Source organism: Hoplias malabaricus, chromosome 3 (assembly GCF_029633855.1).
Source record: "Hoplias malabaricus isolate fHopMal1 chromosome 3, fHopMal1.hap1, whole genome shotgun sequence".
Taxonomy (NCBI): Eukaryota; Metazoa; Chordata; class Actinopteri; order Characiformes; family Erythrinidae; genus Hoplias; species Hoplias malabaricus.
In genome coordinates this window covers 22,212,849-22,229,765 of record NC_089802.1, presented here as the reverse complement: position 1 = coordinate 22,229,765, position 16,917 = coordinate 22,212,849, and the positions used below count along the sequence as shown (strand labels likewise).

At 39.8% G+C, this 16,917-nt stretch overlaps 1 protein-coding gene across 4 annotated transcripts in view; it reads right to left on the bottom strand.

Annotated features, from left to right (window-relative positions):
- Positions 1-6,853: 6,853 nt before the first annotated feature.
- The window catches only part of rhbdf1b (rhomboid 5 homolog 1b (Drosophila)), a 45,387-nt gene continuing 35,323 nt past the window's right edge, over positions 6,854-16,917 (bottom strand). For 2 of the 4 annotated variants that reach the window (XM_066663848.1, XM_066663850.1), the window contains 12 exons: positions 16,576-16,739; positions 15,467-15,715; positions 15,059-15,170; positions 14,891-14,965; positions 14,125-14,286; positions 12,519-12,619; positions 12,354-12,417; positions 11,154-11,248; positions 10,426-10,501; positions 9,253-9,353; positions 9,000-9,153; positions 6,854-8,504 (listed from right to left, as the gene is read on the bottom strand). In XM_066663848.1, coding sequence (XP_066519945.1) covers positions 8,085-8,504; positions 9,000-9,153; positions 9,253-9,353; positions 10,426-10,501; positions 11,154-11,248; positions 12,354-12,417; positions 12,519-12,619; positions 14,125-14,286; positions 14,891-14,965; positions 15,059-15,170; positions 15,467-15,715; positions 16,576-16,739 — 1,773 coding nt within the window. In that variant the 3' untranslated portion in view covers positions 6,854-8,084. Of the gene's footprint in view, positions 8,505-8,999; positions 9,154-9,252; positions 9,453-10,425; positions 10,502-11,153; positions 11,249-12,353; positions 12,418-12,518; positions 12,620-14,124; positions 14,287-14,890; positions 14,966-15,058; positions 15,171-15,466; positions 15,716-16,575; positions 16,740-16,917 lie in introns of all 4 variants that reach the window. The other 2 variants (XM_066663849.1, XM_066663851.1) reach the window with 1 other exon arrangement.

Below are 16,917 nucleotides of genomic sequence, written 5' to 3'. Positions count from 1 at the left end.
TGTTGGGATGGGGGCAGCTCTCTTCCACTCAGGCATGACTACTGTGGTGGCTGGAGCAGGTGCGTGGTAACACACACACACACACACGTGCACCCCCCACCCCACCCCACTCATTTACCTGCAAGGCCCAGGACTGGTGCGGCTCTGGGGGAGATGGCCTCCCCCGTCTAAGGGACAATGAGGAGAGACAGCCTGCTACTGACCACCTGCTGTGCAGCTGCCTGGGTCCAGTTTCAGGGTCAGCTTTCAGTAGCCTCCCCCATCAGTCCTTCAGCATCAATCTTCTTCATATGGATGGGATGCTAAATGTGCAGTTTATCTTCTTTATTCATTTTCTGGTGACCTGAGGTGGACAAATGGATCCTGTACTGAAGTCTAGATAGACCTTTATCTGGTGAATATCTTTACCTGTACATATTGTACATTGGTGCTTTATAAAACTTTCATTATTTATGTTATTTATGCATATAAATAACATATAATGAAACCGTTATAAAGCACCAATATATAATATGTACAGGTTATAAACAGTTATGGCGTGCCCAGGTAGCAGACACATTTGGACCAAATCTTTCTCAGTTTTGGCACTTACAGTTCAGTTACACCACTGGCAATTTTTGTGTGGACCAGACATGGGAGCTGGGTTTGACTTGGGCTATGGAGCTGTGGTTGAGATGAGGCATCCTGACTCACCCTGAATCAGTGCCATCATTCCAAGCCAAATGTGGGTCATAAGAGAACTGCAGATAAGCCACATTTGGCTTTGTTTCAGTCAATTATTCTTTGATATCTGGGTGGATTCTTACTTGTAATATTACATAATAATACATTACATTATTATGCATTAATGTTATGATCAGAGCAGCCATGGCCTAATTGTAGCCTAACAGGCCTGGAACTGGAAGGTTTCTGGGTCTATTCCCCGAGGGGCGGTCCTCCTCCTTCAGTCCATGGCTGAGGTGCCCATGATCAAGGCACCTAACCCCCAACTCTTCCCCAGATACAGGGGATGGCTGGCAATGCAGGTTTATATTCACTGTCCCTATTGCACTATAGGATTAAATGGAAGACACATTTCATTGTACATTAAACGCTGATCAAAAAATGCACTTTTTTTTTTTTTTAATTTCAGATCATTTTCCCTATTCCTTACAGAGCGCATCATACTTTCTCCCCCAGCCCATCTTTTCCGCACAGTGCCTACTGGTGCTATAATTTCCCCACATAATCTGCAAGAGAACCAGGACACATTCTTTCATTGTTCCAAGTTCCATTCCCAACACTCGCAGTTGGTGATTTTGAAAGAACATTCTGACCTGTCTCTGGCAAAAAGAACAGCAGCAGTGTGCAAAGAATTGTGTGGTGTGATACATTTTGCCTGTACATACAATAAAACATTTTCAACTGAGACCACCCCACAAACATTGCTGTTTAAAGCCAAACCATCCAGCTGTAACGTATTTGCCTTTTTCAAACTCACACCTGCCCGTTTTTTCTATGTTTAATGACAGTTCTTACAAAATAAGAGTCATTGACTTGATCTGTTAATTGTCTCAATGCCTGTACCGAATTGTTTTCCACACTACATTGGGCATGGTGTCTCTAGAGCATCCAAATACATTTCATGCTGTTCTGTGGGGGATATATCTGAATAAATAATCCGTCATATAAGAGATTTTACAAACACAATATCTGTCTCCACAAAATTAGAACATATCACTGAGTAGTTCCTACTTTTTCTGCACAGCGAGCAACAACTGGGGATTGATTTCTTGATTGATTGTTGCATGTAAATCTTAGTACAAGTAGAAACTGCTCAGTGATATGTACTGATTTTTATAGAGAAGTTATATAGTAAATACCAGGAAAGTGCAGTCTAATATGCTCCATATTACAATGTAGGTACAAGAAAATACACTGTAAGCACAGAGAAAATACACTGTAAATCACAGGCTGTATTAAAATGTTATACAAAATTGAAATACATTGTGTATATAATGCAGCCCTATTAACATGAACTGTACTTACAAAAAGAGTCGTGTTTAATTTTTAGTGTTCTTAGGCTTTCAGTTACTAGCAGCAGATCTAAAAAAAATCAGGATGTTTTAATTGAGTGCCCCTCAGAGGAGAGCTCGGGTTAATCTTCATGCTTGGAAGACAACAATGTCCCCCTGTAACCAAAGAGGTCAACCATTAAACTCCTAACTAGTTCTTGACTCATCTGACCCATGACGACATCCATTATTTTTTAACCAAAACAATATTGTTGTTAAGGTTTTCCTAGTAGCTTTAACCACTTCAGACAATAACTGTATGTATCGAGAGAGCAAAGCATGAATATAATGTGTTTATGCAAATGGCACAATAATAGTACCGTAACATGTTAAACCAAGGAAGGAGGAAAAAGTTACAAGAACCCGGTCTTAGTGAAAAAACATGAAATAATGTTTAAAAGAGTAAACAGACAGGATAAGTAGGTCTATATATCAGTATAACTGTATAAGACTTCAAAGGACAAATGTCCAAATTATATGAGGACAAAGAAGAAACAAACCAACTAACTAAAAAAAATACTATAGGAGTCTTGTACCTTTGGTGCATGAACCCCTATGCTATTGAAACAAAACCTCATACCTCAAAAATGGCAAATTTGCTGAAGAAATGTAACGTTTCCTGTTTACAGTACTAATCATTTTTCCATTACAAATGTTGACCTCTTCTGTTGGCCCATTTATTATGAAAACCACAGTGTAAAGGGAAATTGGACTGCTTAATTTAAGCAAAAATAATTAAATAAATGTTGAGATTATACTAATTATAAATTTTAGCTTTTGACAATTAATATACAAATGTATAGTATAGCAATATATTGAAATCAGTTTCCAGCAGAAATGTCTTACAATAGGGATGGAAAACAGAACCTGGGAGACAGTAAAAAAAAAATAAAGAACAGAGAGAGAGAGAGAGAGAGAGAGAGAGAGAGAGAGAGAGAGAGTCCTGTGTCTTAAGAGGTACAAACCTGGGCTAATCAGAGAATGAATGTTGAAGCAGACCTAAAGTGAGGGGTGGGGTGGGGCGGCTGATTTGAAGCTGATCAATGATTTGCAATATGGCCCTCTTACCCTAGAATTACCATCTCTATAGGGCAGTGTTTGGAGAGGGTGGGGGCTGGGGATAAAGCTAGGCTAATTTCCTCTGTAGGGCTGGGGTAGGTTTGATGTATAGGGGTGCAAAAATAAAGGCTACTATGATTGAACTGGCTCCCTGTCTAAGCTGTCCCATTGTTCTTCAGCAGGAGCGAGGGAAGGAGATGATGGAGCATGAGGGGGACAGGGTAAGGAGGGAGGAGCAAACGGGCTGGAACAAAAATAAACAATGGCAATTGTTGCAAATTGTTGGAATTACATATGAGACTGCTGCATAAACAAACATTAAATAAAAAGCAATAACACTTGGAAGGTTTGTCAAAGATGTCTGATATGCAAATTAACCTCTAGCCATTTGCTGTGGTCCATTTTGACCAATAAGAATTAATGACCAAAAAAATTCATAATTTTTTGTCAAACTGTAACATTGTTCTATCTTTAGTAATAAAACAGCAAGGGTGAGGGATTGTACCAGTTTAAACAGCTAACCAAACGTGCTATTAATCCAAAAAGAAACCAAAAATAGGTTATGGTGCTCATCCTGCCAGTTGAGGGAATTCCACTTCACTTTCAACATTTAGGCTATGGCTGTCCATTTAGATTCTTAACACAATAAAAACCTGCCACATGTTGGTAGGTTGATTAGCTGTGTAAAATTGTTAACAGGTGCCACAGGACACCCCACATGAATAGGTATGGAACAGAGTGGTTTTTTTTGGCTGCCTCAAAAATGATTTGCCTTAGATTAGTTGCAATTTCAATTCCAACATGGTTCCAATAAATAGATCTTTCAGGTCTGACAAAATAATTTAGTCAGATTCTGTACAGAAAATGAATAAAACAGAAAACACTGGAAATTTGATATCAGACTGAATGTTCCTGCCAAAAAAAAGTTTGAATTTCTCAAATAATTGTTGCACTTTGCAAGAGGAATTTTTGCCCATTCTTGCTTGATACAAAATACTGCTCAATACTGAGGTTGCCTTTGTCTGACTTCATAATGTGCCATAGGAGAGAGTTCTGGGCTGTCTCTGAAACATCATAAATGTGGAGCCTTGTTTAACTTGAATGTCTGTAGAAAATGCTGCCTGCTGAGATTCCTCCAATTGGCTGACTTTTTGAATACTGTGTAACTACATCCTTCTCTGCATTACATTTTCCATAACCCTTATTAATCCAAGTATACTCCTCCACATCAATGGCACTTTCACACATATGCAAGCCCCCCATGCACTTGGCACAGATGCAAATGCTTGGGCCCTCAAAACATGACAGATGTTGACTTCTTGCAGCTTTTGCTAATATCTGTCTGAATGATCTCTTTTGTCTTTACAACAGAAACAGTATTGACCTATAAAAAAAATTAAGCTGGAAATTGGGACTCATTTTTTCATCTATGAGAGATGAGCCAGACACAGAGAACTTGGCAGCATTTACACTTAATATATGTCTTTGTCCTTGCATAATAAGAGTGCTTTATTTATGATGCAGTGGTGGACTTTGATAAGTGAAAGCTGTTTTCCCAAGTATTCCTGAGTCTATGTGGCTATATTAATAACAGTAGCATACTGGTTTTTCTCTGAAGATACAGAGGTCATGCTCCAGGCATCTGTCCTTTCCGTACACTGCCTGAGATTTCTACAAATATCCTGAATCTCTTCTAACATATGTTAGAGGCCAAATTTTTTTGCAGTGTTGCACTAAGAAATGAACCATTTGTCATGTTGGACAATTCTCTCCCAAATTTTTGCTTGCAATGCCTGAGATTTAGTTTGATGCCTTTCATATTAAACTGGTTATAGTGGAATGTTTCAAAATGGTTTAAATATTGTATAAATAGTTTTTGGGGTTTTTTTGTTTATGCGTGACACACCAGCTCAAAAAGCACATCTACCTAAAATTCATTCATTCATTCATTATCTGTAACCGCTCATCCAATTCAGGGTCGCGGTGGGTCCAGAGCCTACCTAGAATCATTGGGCGCAAGGCAGGAATAAACTCTGGAGGGGGGGTGCCTGTCCTTCACAGGGCAACACACACACACACACACACACTCACACCTATGGACACATCTGCATCGCCAATCCACCTACCAACGTGCTGGATTCGAACCCACAACTTCCAGGCCCCTGGAGCTGTGTGACTACCTGGTGCACCACCGTGTCACCCCCAGTTTTAAAATTTTATTTTAAATAATAATAAGAAGAATCTTAGGTGCCCAAGACGAGTACTGTATATAAGCTTATTAATCAACTAAATTGACCTGTAATTTGACATTAATACATTTAAAGTGCATGTACGGGACACTTTGTAAATTCTGTTTGTACCAATATAATTGCAGCATGGTATTTTGTCTGCATTGTGTGGTCCCAGACCGCAGCATCACAGAGACATTGTTGTGATCAGTGTGTGATTAGCAAAAGGACACTCAAGCAACTTCAGAAGCAGCCTGGAGCCCAACACACCCTCACACACACATTCATTTGCTTGCTCTTAATTACCATCTCAGCTAAACTAACACAAGCCCTGTTGTGTTGTGCTTGCTACATTAGGGACTAGGTGAAGGTGGGGTGGGGGGGGTGTAATTAACATAGCCCACAATAGAGAGGAGCCTTTTATTTTTGTCAGAAGAGGTAGGGGAGAAAGAATGAGTCGTGAAGATGAAGCTCGATTAATTCACAGATGCTCTTCATCTTTCAGCCTGCAGCAGTGTGGCAGACCCAAAACACAAACCTCCCCTTTATACACAAACAGACTAGGAGAACTGTTACAATGTGTTCAAGGCTGATGTTATCACCATTCATTCATTCATTCATTCATTCATTCATTCATTCATTCATTCATTCATCCATCCATCCATCCATTCGTTCATAATTTGTAACCAATTTATCATGGTCAGAGTGGCAGTGTGTTCATATCCTACATGGAATCAGTTTCCTGAAGAGGATGGTGGTCAAAAACACAGGAACTGCAGGAACTGAGGTTTTAATTTGCACAATAACACATATTCTGAACTCTGGCAATCTCCATGTGCAAACTCTAAGACATATACATTACTGTGTAAAAGTTTAAGGCACCAGAGATTATGAGATATATAAAGCTATTTAACTGAGAAAGTGTTAATTTGATAAAAAACAAACAAACAAGAAATAATGCCCAACATTAGAATAAAACCAAATAACACTATTCCAGTAAGTGTGATATTCTGAGTGTGAATCTGTATGTTTTTCCAAATCTCTCCTCGTGGCAGTCCATATTATTTGAGGTTATCATCCAATACCTAGTTTTACGGGTTAATAAATAATGATTTTAAATAATGTGTGCTGTTGATTTAACAAATTCATACAATCAATCTGAGAGAATCTGAACAAAACATTGTTCTTCAAACTCACTCACAGCTACTACTTTATGGAAAAAAAGTTATATTCTTTTTTTTTTTTTATAACATTATTTTTTGTATTTATGGGTTCAAGTCCCACTCCGGGTGACTGCGAGGAGTTTGGTGTGTTCTCCCCATGTCCATGTGGGCTTCCTCTGGGTTTCTTCCCACGGTCTAAAGACACACATTTGTAGGTAGATTGGCAACTCAAAAGTGTCCGTAGGTGTGAGTGTGTGTCGCCCTGTGAAGGACTGGCAACCCCTCCAGGGTGTGTTCCTGCCTTGCCCCCAGTGATTCCAGGTAGGCTCCGGACCCACAGCAACCCTGAACTGGATAAGTGCTTATAGACAAAGAATGAATGAATTAATTAATTTATCTATCTGTCTATTAACCCTTTCATCACTGGGTCCAGATTCAATATAATGTGAGAATGACTCGAAATAAATAAAGACTTCTGATGCATAGACTTACCTCCCAACCTCCCCATTTTAAACAGAAGAATGAAATACACACGAGACGTTAAATCAATTCCCATTGTATTTTGTAATACAAGTGAGCAGGCAGCTAAAACGCTACCAGAACATTCACCACTTTAACAGTAGTATACAAATTATTATTGGGTTAATAACAAAAGTGCTCAGAGTTAATGGAATACAGATAGGGCAGCAGTTGGTATTGATCAACAAGGCACTGGAGGCACTTAAGTGTCCTCTTCCCCCCTGGGGAGGGTTTTTCTCTGAGCCTGTCCAAAAACAATACATAACAGCTATAGACTCCAGGGAACCACCCCACTGACCTACAATCAGTTTGTTAGAGAAGGCTCCTTAAGTCTCTATCCCTCTCATGGATTTCTGCTTCTTCAGCCCTGAGCACACTGGCACCACATTTTTTAATAAACACCCATAAATTAAACCTGTGGGGCATTGTGCCATGTTTGTCTCTCATTATTAGTGTTTTCTAGACCACAAAGTGTTTTCCATGCACAAAGATTCATTTACTAAAAACTCTGTTCTTTTTTTATAATAAATCAGGCTAAGCTAAGGTTCAAACTCTATATTCTGGTTTCTAGCATCTGTATTTTGATTATTTTTAACCCTGCTTCATTCTCAGACTTTAGATTCATTAATGGAGTCAGTCGGATTGTAGGCGGTTTCAAAAGGTGCAAAAATACAACATCTTATGTGAATGTGCTTTGAAGGCAGTGTAAATATTTGCAGTGGAATATGCTTTAAATTTAATTTTGGATTACTGTAAAATCATTTGTAAGTTATTTATAGAGTAATTTAGCAGATGCTTATTCAGTCACTAGTTGATTGCTGTTATGGTTTGTTTCAGATTTGGAAAGACCTTTGAAATCTATACTCAGGTTCAGATCGAAGAGTCTAAGAGTGCTGCTGTTGGGTGGGTCACACTAAGCTTCTAAATTCTCAGGCTATTTTGCTCATCTAGAGTTCTACTCTGGAACAGTAAAACATTAATACACACAGCCAACAGTAGTATGCTGGTGCTTGTTGGGGAATGTTTGGGTCACTGTGCTCTGAGCTTTGTGTAAGGCTCTCTCAGCGGAGGTGAGCATTCAGGTCGTACTTCTCGCAGAATTTTTCAGTCAATGGGATGCATGTGAGAAATTCGCACCACTCACACTTGAGGGGATAGAAGTAGAAGAGCACCACAAAGCTGGAGAAGATTCCCAGGAAGAGGGTGAGTGAGAGCAAGATCTGGCAGCGCTTGCGGTACATGTCCATGCGGCCGAAGCTGATGTAGGGCAGGAAGGCAAAGGAGAGGAAGAACCCCGAGATGAAGCCACAGATGTGAGCAAAGTTATCGATCCATGGAAGCAGACCAAAGGAGAAAAGGAAAAGCACTACGCACAGCAGCTTGAGGCAGGCTCTCCACGGATGAGCCAGAATCTGCCAACTCTGGAACAGCTCCACAAACAGACACGCCAGGATGCCGAACTGAGACCCTGCTGGACCCACCTAATGAAAACAAGTGTACAGTACAGAATTTATCCATTACTGGAGAATTTATTTGGACATCAAATAATTAATTCCAACAAATGATGGTGTCAGACATGATTACTGGATGGTGAAATGTTCTATTATTTGTTCTTTTTTCTGCTTTTTATTTGTGCAAATGTTCTCAAGCGACTTAATCTCAGTTGTTCTTTCTGATAACAAAGATTATATCCAAGCAACCTGTACTTTTTGACAAATGCTAGCAACTAACATGAACATCTGCGACACTAAACATTTAAACACACGCTTAAGGTTTCAGTTCCTGGTTGAAGAGGTGAAATTCTATGTTCTCAGGTGGATACTATGTGGAGAATGGGATTTTTTCATATTGCTGTTTATATAGTTTTTAGTGGAAACATTTTATGTGAATAATATGGATTTTTATGTTATTTATGCATGTTATATTGAGCATCAATTCAGATTCACCCACAGGTTGAGGGTTTATAAGTACGGCACCTCAGCTCTGTAAGGCAGGAAGATGGCACTGGCCAAGTTTCCAGTGATGCCACTGAGGATGTAGATGATGGAAATTCGCAACCAGCCCGCTAGCTTCTCCAGATCTCTCAGGATGGTCATCTGAAAGCATACTGATACCAGGCAGTGCAGGATCCTGAGCAGAAAGAAGAGAAGAAAACACACCTGATGATCTGAATAGCATTTAAAGAAGTTTAGAGGACTGTGCTAGATTTCTTTGAAGCAATCTGCTCACCCAGCATGGAGGAAGAGAGAGAGCCACAGCCGATAGAACTGGTCTGGCACTTCTGGGTTGAGAAAAGGCAGCAGGCCACACACATCATCCATGCAGTGCACCTGATGGAAGTCAGAGAATTTCAGAGTTCCCTTTACTTGTGAGTTCTGAGCTCCACCTAGAGGTGGATTTCCTTCTCCATCCTCCATGATGTTTACAAGCTGAGAAGAAATCAACACACTGTATATCTCCAACTCTACACTCCCTCTGCTGATAATGTATAGCAAAAATTACAGTATATTGTGTGCTAACAACAGGAAAATTTTGAGTTTACATATTACCTTGCATAATGGTTCAATTTAAATATTTAATAATTGTAAAAGCCCATATAATTTGTTTCTCTTTAAAAGTCCCAATGAACTAAGTAGCATACTGCTACACTCTGCCTGGAAAGCCTGCCCCAGCACATGTTCACAAAATGACAACAATATTGCTGATGATAATTTCATATAAAATTAGATATTTGAAGCCGATATACAAATTTGTGTCCTGCATTCCCTTGTACTTGCTGTTGCTATGATAGATAAGTGATCCAACCCATTTATGTGCCCCTTCTTTTATGGCATTTATGCTGTGTACTGGGTTTTGTCTGTGATTGAACATAAATGCATTTATAATATAGCTCACATTTTATTAAGATTCTTAGATATGGGTTATCAGGATGACTCATAATGCATAATGAACATTATGAGAGAGCAATTCACTTTAATAACAATGGTGGTGGCTCAGTGGGCTTCCTGGTCCCTGGTCCCTGATCCTTCATTTCTGGTTGTTCATCTTCATTTGTATATTCTGTTTTTAGTATCTGACTGGTTATTTGATTAATATAATCTTGTTTTATCTTTTATATTTTTTGTTTTTATTAATGTGCCTTGCACCCAGTGATTCCAGGTAGGCACTGGAGCCAGCACGACCTTGAACTGCATAAGCGGTTACAAAAAAATGAATGATTGATATTGGAACAATTCAGCAATAAAGCTGAAAATAGTTAAAAGCACAGTGAAGTCATGACAGGAAATTTCTATACCACCCCATGTCTATTAAAAACAAATGCAAGTTAACCTCTAGCCTGCTCCTAATGCAACAATGATGCAATGACAGTGTGGTGAGTTGTAGGGACATATGTGAAATCACCTGGGAGCAAAGTGTTGCCTCTTCATGGAAATAGCCCTTCATAAAGTCACAGTACTCTCTGGATGTGATCTCACACCTGCACTAATAAAAGTCACCTTCAATAACCATTGATATTTTATACACACAAATTTTATTTACCTTTATTTAACCAGGTTAGTCCCATTGAGATCACTGATCTCTTTTTCAATGGTTACCTGGCCAAAAATGGCAGGTGTTACAACAAATAATGCACACAAAAACATATTCAGACAAATGCATCTTATATAAAAATCTACACGACAATCTGGACGCAATGGACTTCACCATGTCCCTTAAAATTGTTCAACGGCACAATGTTTTCAATCTTAAGTTTGTTTTGTGAATTATTCCAGGCAAATGGTGCAGAAAACGTGAAAGCTGTTTTTCCCAATTCAGTCCGAACTTTAGGAACAACAAATCACTGCACATCAAGAGAACAAAGATGGTGGGTTCCATGCTTTACATTTAAAAGAGAACATCCAATAGGAAAAACAATTTTCCAAAAATCCCTGAATAGGACAGGATATTCTTTATCAAATATACTACTCAATGAATCCAAAATGTCATAAAAAAGCACTTAAAAAATAGAAAAACTCAGACTTAAGACAAAAACAATTGAACAAGTGGACTATCTAGGCTTCCATCTTGGATGTGTGCTGCAAATAACATCAGCACCTAAAAGAGTAGGCAGCCCTAAAGATCACACTCACCTTCCTTTGGTTCCGATGCAGCATGGTCTGCCTGTAATGACACAGTCTACATGTGGCAGGTTCGTGTGGTTTCCAGTGCTATATCTGGTGCATATCTGATAGAAAACAAGCAGAATGACCCTTACTGTGACCACTCCATTCATTGATGATAGGGAGAATGAATAAAGGGCTGTGCTGCATGGTACATTTCAAGGGATATTTAAATATAACCACATGTTAAACCTTTTAATATATAAAATATATGGTGGCACAGCATGTAGTGTCGCAGTCACACAGCTCCAAGAACCCGGAGGTTGTGGGTTCAAGTCCCGCTCCGAGTGACTGTCGGTGAGGAGTTTGGTGTGTTCTCCCCGTGTCCGTGTGGGTTTCCTCCGGGTGCTCTGGTGTCCTCCCACGTTCCAAAAACACATGTTGGTAGGTGGATTGGTGACTGAAAAGTGTCCATAGGTGTGAATGTGTGAGCATGTGTGTGTTGCCCTGTGAAGGACTGGCGCTCCCTCCAGGGTGTATTCCTGTCTTGCACCCAATGATTCCGGTTAGGCTCCGGACCCACCGCGACCCTGAACTGGATAAGCGGTTACAGATAATGAATGAATAATTTGACAAAATTCTGCATACTAATTGAACATGTGACGGAAATGTAATCTAGAAAAAATAGCAATGTATTATTTCAAAACCTAATCAGCACATATTGTATTAGTGAGCCACTATTTAATTACTTTCAAAAACAGTGTGTTTTTAGACTATAATATATTTTGTCATTTCTCCGTTATAATCTTCTATTTAGAACATGAAGAAAGGGGCTAGGGTTTAATAATAATTAAGTGTATTCCATTTTTTATTTGTATCAATAAAAGTATTCAAATGAATGTTATGTAAGCCAAAACATTCATTCATTCATTCATTCATTATCTGAAATCGCTAATCCAGTTCAGGGTTGCGGTGGGTCCAGAGCCCACCTGGAATTATTGGGCGCAAGGCGGGAATACACCCTGGAGGGGGTGCCAGTCCTTCACAGGGCAACTAAGCCAAAACATATATAGCCAAACCCCTTAAATTAAGAAATGTCAAAGCCAGTTCTTAATTTCTCCAATTTCTCAAGGGTTAGTTTTAGTTAAAGTCAGAGTTATGATGTTATGATGACAACTCTACTCATGTATGTTACTTAGTGTACCGGTAATGTGTTCTAAAGTTACTCACTGGCCACTTGGTGATATCATCAGGCCATTCATGAGGCGAGACGGAGGCTGGCTCCAGGCACGTCCTGATATTATAACACATAGACAAACACACAGCCATCATCCACAGGCCATTGTCACACTAACACTCAGTTAAATACTGGATGTAAAGGGTAAAATATACTACCTAGGGTCTTGGTGACAAACGGAACCATACATGCGCAATTTACCATCAAAATATGGTGCACTTGGGTGCTGAGGCCACTTTACCCACAGAGCCAATGTACTCTGAGAGAGAGAGAGAGAGAGAGAGAGAGAGAGAGAGAATAAATTCATATTCTATTGATGTTTACACTGTATTTTCTTAAGGTTGTTCAGGGAACACTTAAACAACACAATGTAACTCCAAGTCATTCACACTTCTGTGAAATCAACCTGTCCAGTCAGGAAGCAACACTGACTGTGAATCAATTTCACCTGCTGTTATGCAAAAGGTACAGACAATGGGTAGAAATGAGAGGCAATTCCCAAGACAACCCCTATAAAAGAGTGGTTCTGCAGGTAGTGACCACAGACTTCATCCTTTCTGGCTGATGTTTTGGTCACTTTTGCATTTTTTCAGTGCTCTCACCCCTACAGGTAGCATGAGACAGTGTCTACAACCCACAGAAGTTGCTCAGGTAGTGCAACTCATCCAGGATGGCACATCAATGCGAGCTGTGGCAAGAAGGTTTGCTTTGTCAGTCAACACAGTGTCTAGAGCATGGAGGAGATACCAGGAGACAGGCCAATGCACCAGGAGACAGGGAGGTGGCCGTAGGAGGGCAACAACCCAGCAGCAGGATGGCTACCTCCTCCTTTGTGCAAGAAGGAACAGGAGGAGCAGTGCCAGAGTCTGGCAAAATGACCTCCAGCAGGCCACTAATATCCGCAAACTGTCAGAAACAGACTCTATGAGGGTGGTATGAGGTCCCAACGTCCAGAAGCGGGGCTTGTGCTTTTAAAGCCCAATAAATGCAATGCAGGGCCATTGAGATTTGACAGAGAACACCAAGATTGGCAGATTCGCCATTGTCAACTTGTGCTCTTCATGGATGAGAACAGGTTCACACTGAACACACGTGACAGAGTCTGGAGACACCGCAGGGAACGTTCTGCTGCTTGCAACATCCTCCAGCATGACAGTGGGTCAGTAATGGTGTGGGGAGGCATTGTGCTAGCCAGATGTACCCTGACTGCCATTAGGTATTGGGAATGAGATCCTCAGACCCATTGTGAGACCATATGCTGGTGCAATGGGCCCTGGGTTCCTTTTGATGCATGATCAGCCTGTAATTTGATTTTCCACTTTTATTTTGAGTATTATATGTAATGATTAAAGATTTTCAACTGGAATATTTCATTCATTGAGATCTAGGATGTCTTATTTTAGTGATATATATTAGTGTATATAGTCACACAGCTTCAGGGCTCTGGGGTTGGGGGTTTGAGTCCCGTTCCTGGTGTCTGTCTGTGAGGAGTTTGGTGTGTTCACCCTGTGTCTGCGTGGGTTTCCTCCGGGTGCTCTGATTTCCTCTCCAGTCCAAAAACAAACGTTGGTAGGTGGATTGGTGACTCAAAAGTGTCCATAGGTATGAGAGTGTGAGTGAGTGTGTCTGTGTCACCCTGTTAAAGACTGGCGCCTTTCACAAACCCAAGGATGCTTTACAGAGTGTTAGGGGGAGAGAGAAAAAAATGAAAGACAATGAATGAATTAATGAATGAATGTGATATAGAATGATGAAGTTACTAACTGAGCACTCCTCTTGAGAAGTCTGGACGCAGCCTGACTGGTCATTTCGGACACAGCAGGCTGAGTTGCATTCTTTCTCCTTCTTCTCCTGGATTAGGTCATGCACCTGCTTGTCCTGCCGCATGCACGGAGAGAACTTCGCCCCAAGATGTATAAGTGCCTCCTATAGTACAGGACATGGTGTTGCATTAAACATGTACTGAAATACACAATAGACCTTTTGTATCACTGTACAAGTCACGTTGTAATACACTGTAAACTAGCAGAATTTTATGCTTTTATTTTAATTTTTTATTGTTAACTCATTTTACTTTTCATACACACATAAGTCTTTAGCTGTTGCATTCAGTTGGATTCACTGTAAGCATCAAGGGCGTTGAAATTTGGCAAGAATGTGTGTGGTTTGGGGGGTGGGGGGCTGGTGTAATAAGACCAGAGGCTGCTTGCTGAGCAGCATAACATCAGTGCCGTCTGCAACCAGCAGAGGGCAACGAATCTCTAATCTAGAGCAGCCGCCACTTAAATTCCAACTCCCAGAATGCTTAGTGGTGACTAGCTTTATTAGCTTGATTAAATCCCCGGAGACACACTGAGACAACCCTGCAGTTTTGTACAGGGGAGGCCTGAGTACAGGGAAAACTATACGAAAGATGTAAACAAAAAACAAATAGCAAATATCTCCACAAGTTACAGAAAGAAGAAAAGGACAGAAAACTAAATAAATCAAATTAAATTATAAGAATGTCACATGTGTGACCTCAACTTACAGAATTTGGTCCAACCCAGAAGTTTTCTTGCTGTACAAATTTGACATTCTCATAAACACCTTTATTTCTTAAAACCTAGAACATAAAATACCATATTAACTCTAATTTCTAACTAAAATGTATACTTAAAAATGCTGTACAAGATTTTATATAATAGACACAACTCACAGAATCTACAGTTTCATGCTGGGAGAAGCCAACAGGTGCAATGCCATAAATTGAAACTGAGAGAATTGTGATTAGCAAATGGACAAAAGTTACCCAGTATGTGAAGAAAGGCCTGTAGGAAACAAAACACCAATGTTTATGGGAAAAATATATTTTCTTTTTAAAAAAACTTTAATCAGATAAATATAGTTTGAGGAGAATTAACTAACCAGAATATTGTTTTTATTGCATTTTAAACAAATCCCAACTTGTTCTAGAATCGAGGTTTGTAGCTTAATTCAATTATTAGAAGGAGTGTGCATAAACTTTTAAACATATGAAGAAAATCTTGAAGCTTGTCAATTTGTATGCATTTTCTAAATTATTACGGAAATGTCAGGGATCTCAAGGAATTCTGATAGGAGATACCTATGGTCATTCATGTCCTCAATCTGTCTCTTTACATAGCTATCGATGCGTTTGCGGTAGGTGCGGTTGGTCAGTCTGCCCACCATACCCAGACCATATGGGCGCTTCTCTCGAGCAAAGAGCTGCTTGACGGGAAGAGAGATCCGCTGACCACGGCGCTGACTGCTCATACTTACAACCTCTTGCCGTAAACGGACTTTAGGTTGAATCAGTGTTCCATCCCGTGTTTTCCTCCAGCCCCTCTCTGGTCTAGAGAGAGAGAGAGAGAGAGAGAGAGAGAGAGAGAGAGAGAGAGAGAGAGAGAGAGAGAGAGAGAGTGAGAGAGAGAGGTGGGGGACGACACAGCAGCTGTAGTTCGTATGTGACAGCTTTAAAACTTTGAGCTAGTGGCTATGAGTACATTTCAGTGAACTGAACATATACAAACAATTGGTCATGAGTCATTACGCGTATACACTACTGTTCAAAAGGTTGGAATGTGTCAAAATTCACAAATATGTACTAATAATTAAAAAAAAAAAAAACAATATTTAAAACATTGAAACAAATATTTAATTAACTACTAATGTGTTTCCCTCTGCATGATGATAACTAACTTTTAGCTAACATAAAATGTCTGAGCAGTTTGTCGTTCTCCTAGAAACATACTGAGCTCTCCAGAGGTATTGTGTAACCTAGTTTGAAAAGGCCTGGTGGCTTGTTTGTATTATTCTGAAGAAGGCTGTCTCACTCCGCCAGCTTCGTACACTCTAAAAAATAAAGGTGCTACAAAGGGTTCTCAGAGCAATGCCATAGAAGAACCGCTTTTGGTTCCATAAAAAGCATGTTTGTTTAAGAGGAGTGTGAGTGTGAAGAACCTTTTTAAAGGTTTAAAAGTCAATCACTTGATCTTAAGGTTTTTTACCCATTTAAATGAATTAGCAAAAATGGTTCATTATTGGACCAAAAGTGGTTCTTCTATGGCAAAAACCTTTGTGGCATCTATATTTTTGAGAGTGTAGCATTGTGTTCATGGGGGAAACCTAGATAGTGAGTCTAAGTGACAGGGAAGTTGGAGAGAAAATATGTGTAAAAGTATTGCATATGCATTGCATATTAGTGAAGCTCACAGCATTAAGTGGCTCCTCTCTAGGTCAGTCTTGCCCAGGGCACCACCTGTAAGGTCTGTCTCTTCAGAGAGTTTGTTAGTGTCATTCTCACGAACATCAGCTTCAGAGGGTGACTCAAACACTTCATCTGCGTATGTGGAAAGTTCTTCTTGTATCAGTCCATCCTAAACAAACAAACAAACAGGTTTATTAAATTCAGACCATATACAACAAAACATTTAGAATTAAATTTATTTAAACACAATTTAAGGTGGAACAGAGCGGCAAGTTTGGAACTTTTGTTTTTAACTGAATGAATCAGCTGACTCAGATGCAAAGGAACCAAGCCGCACATTACTTTAT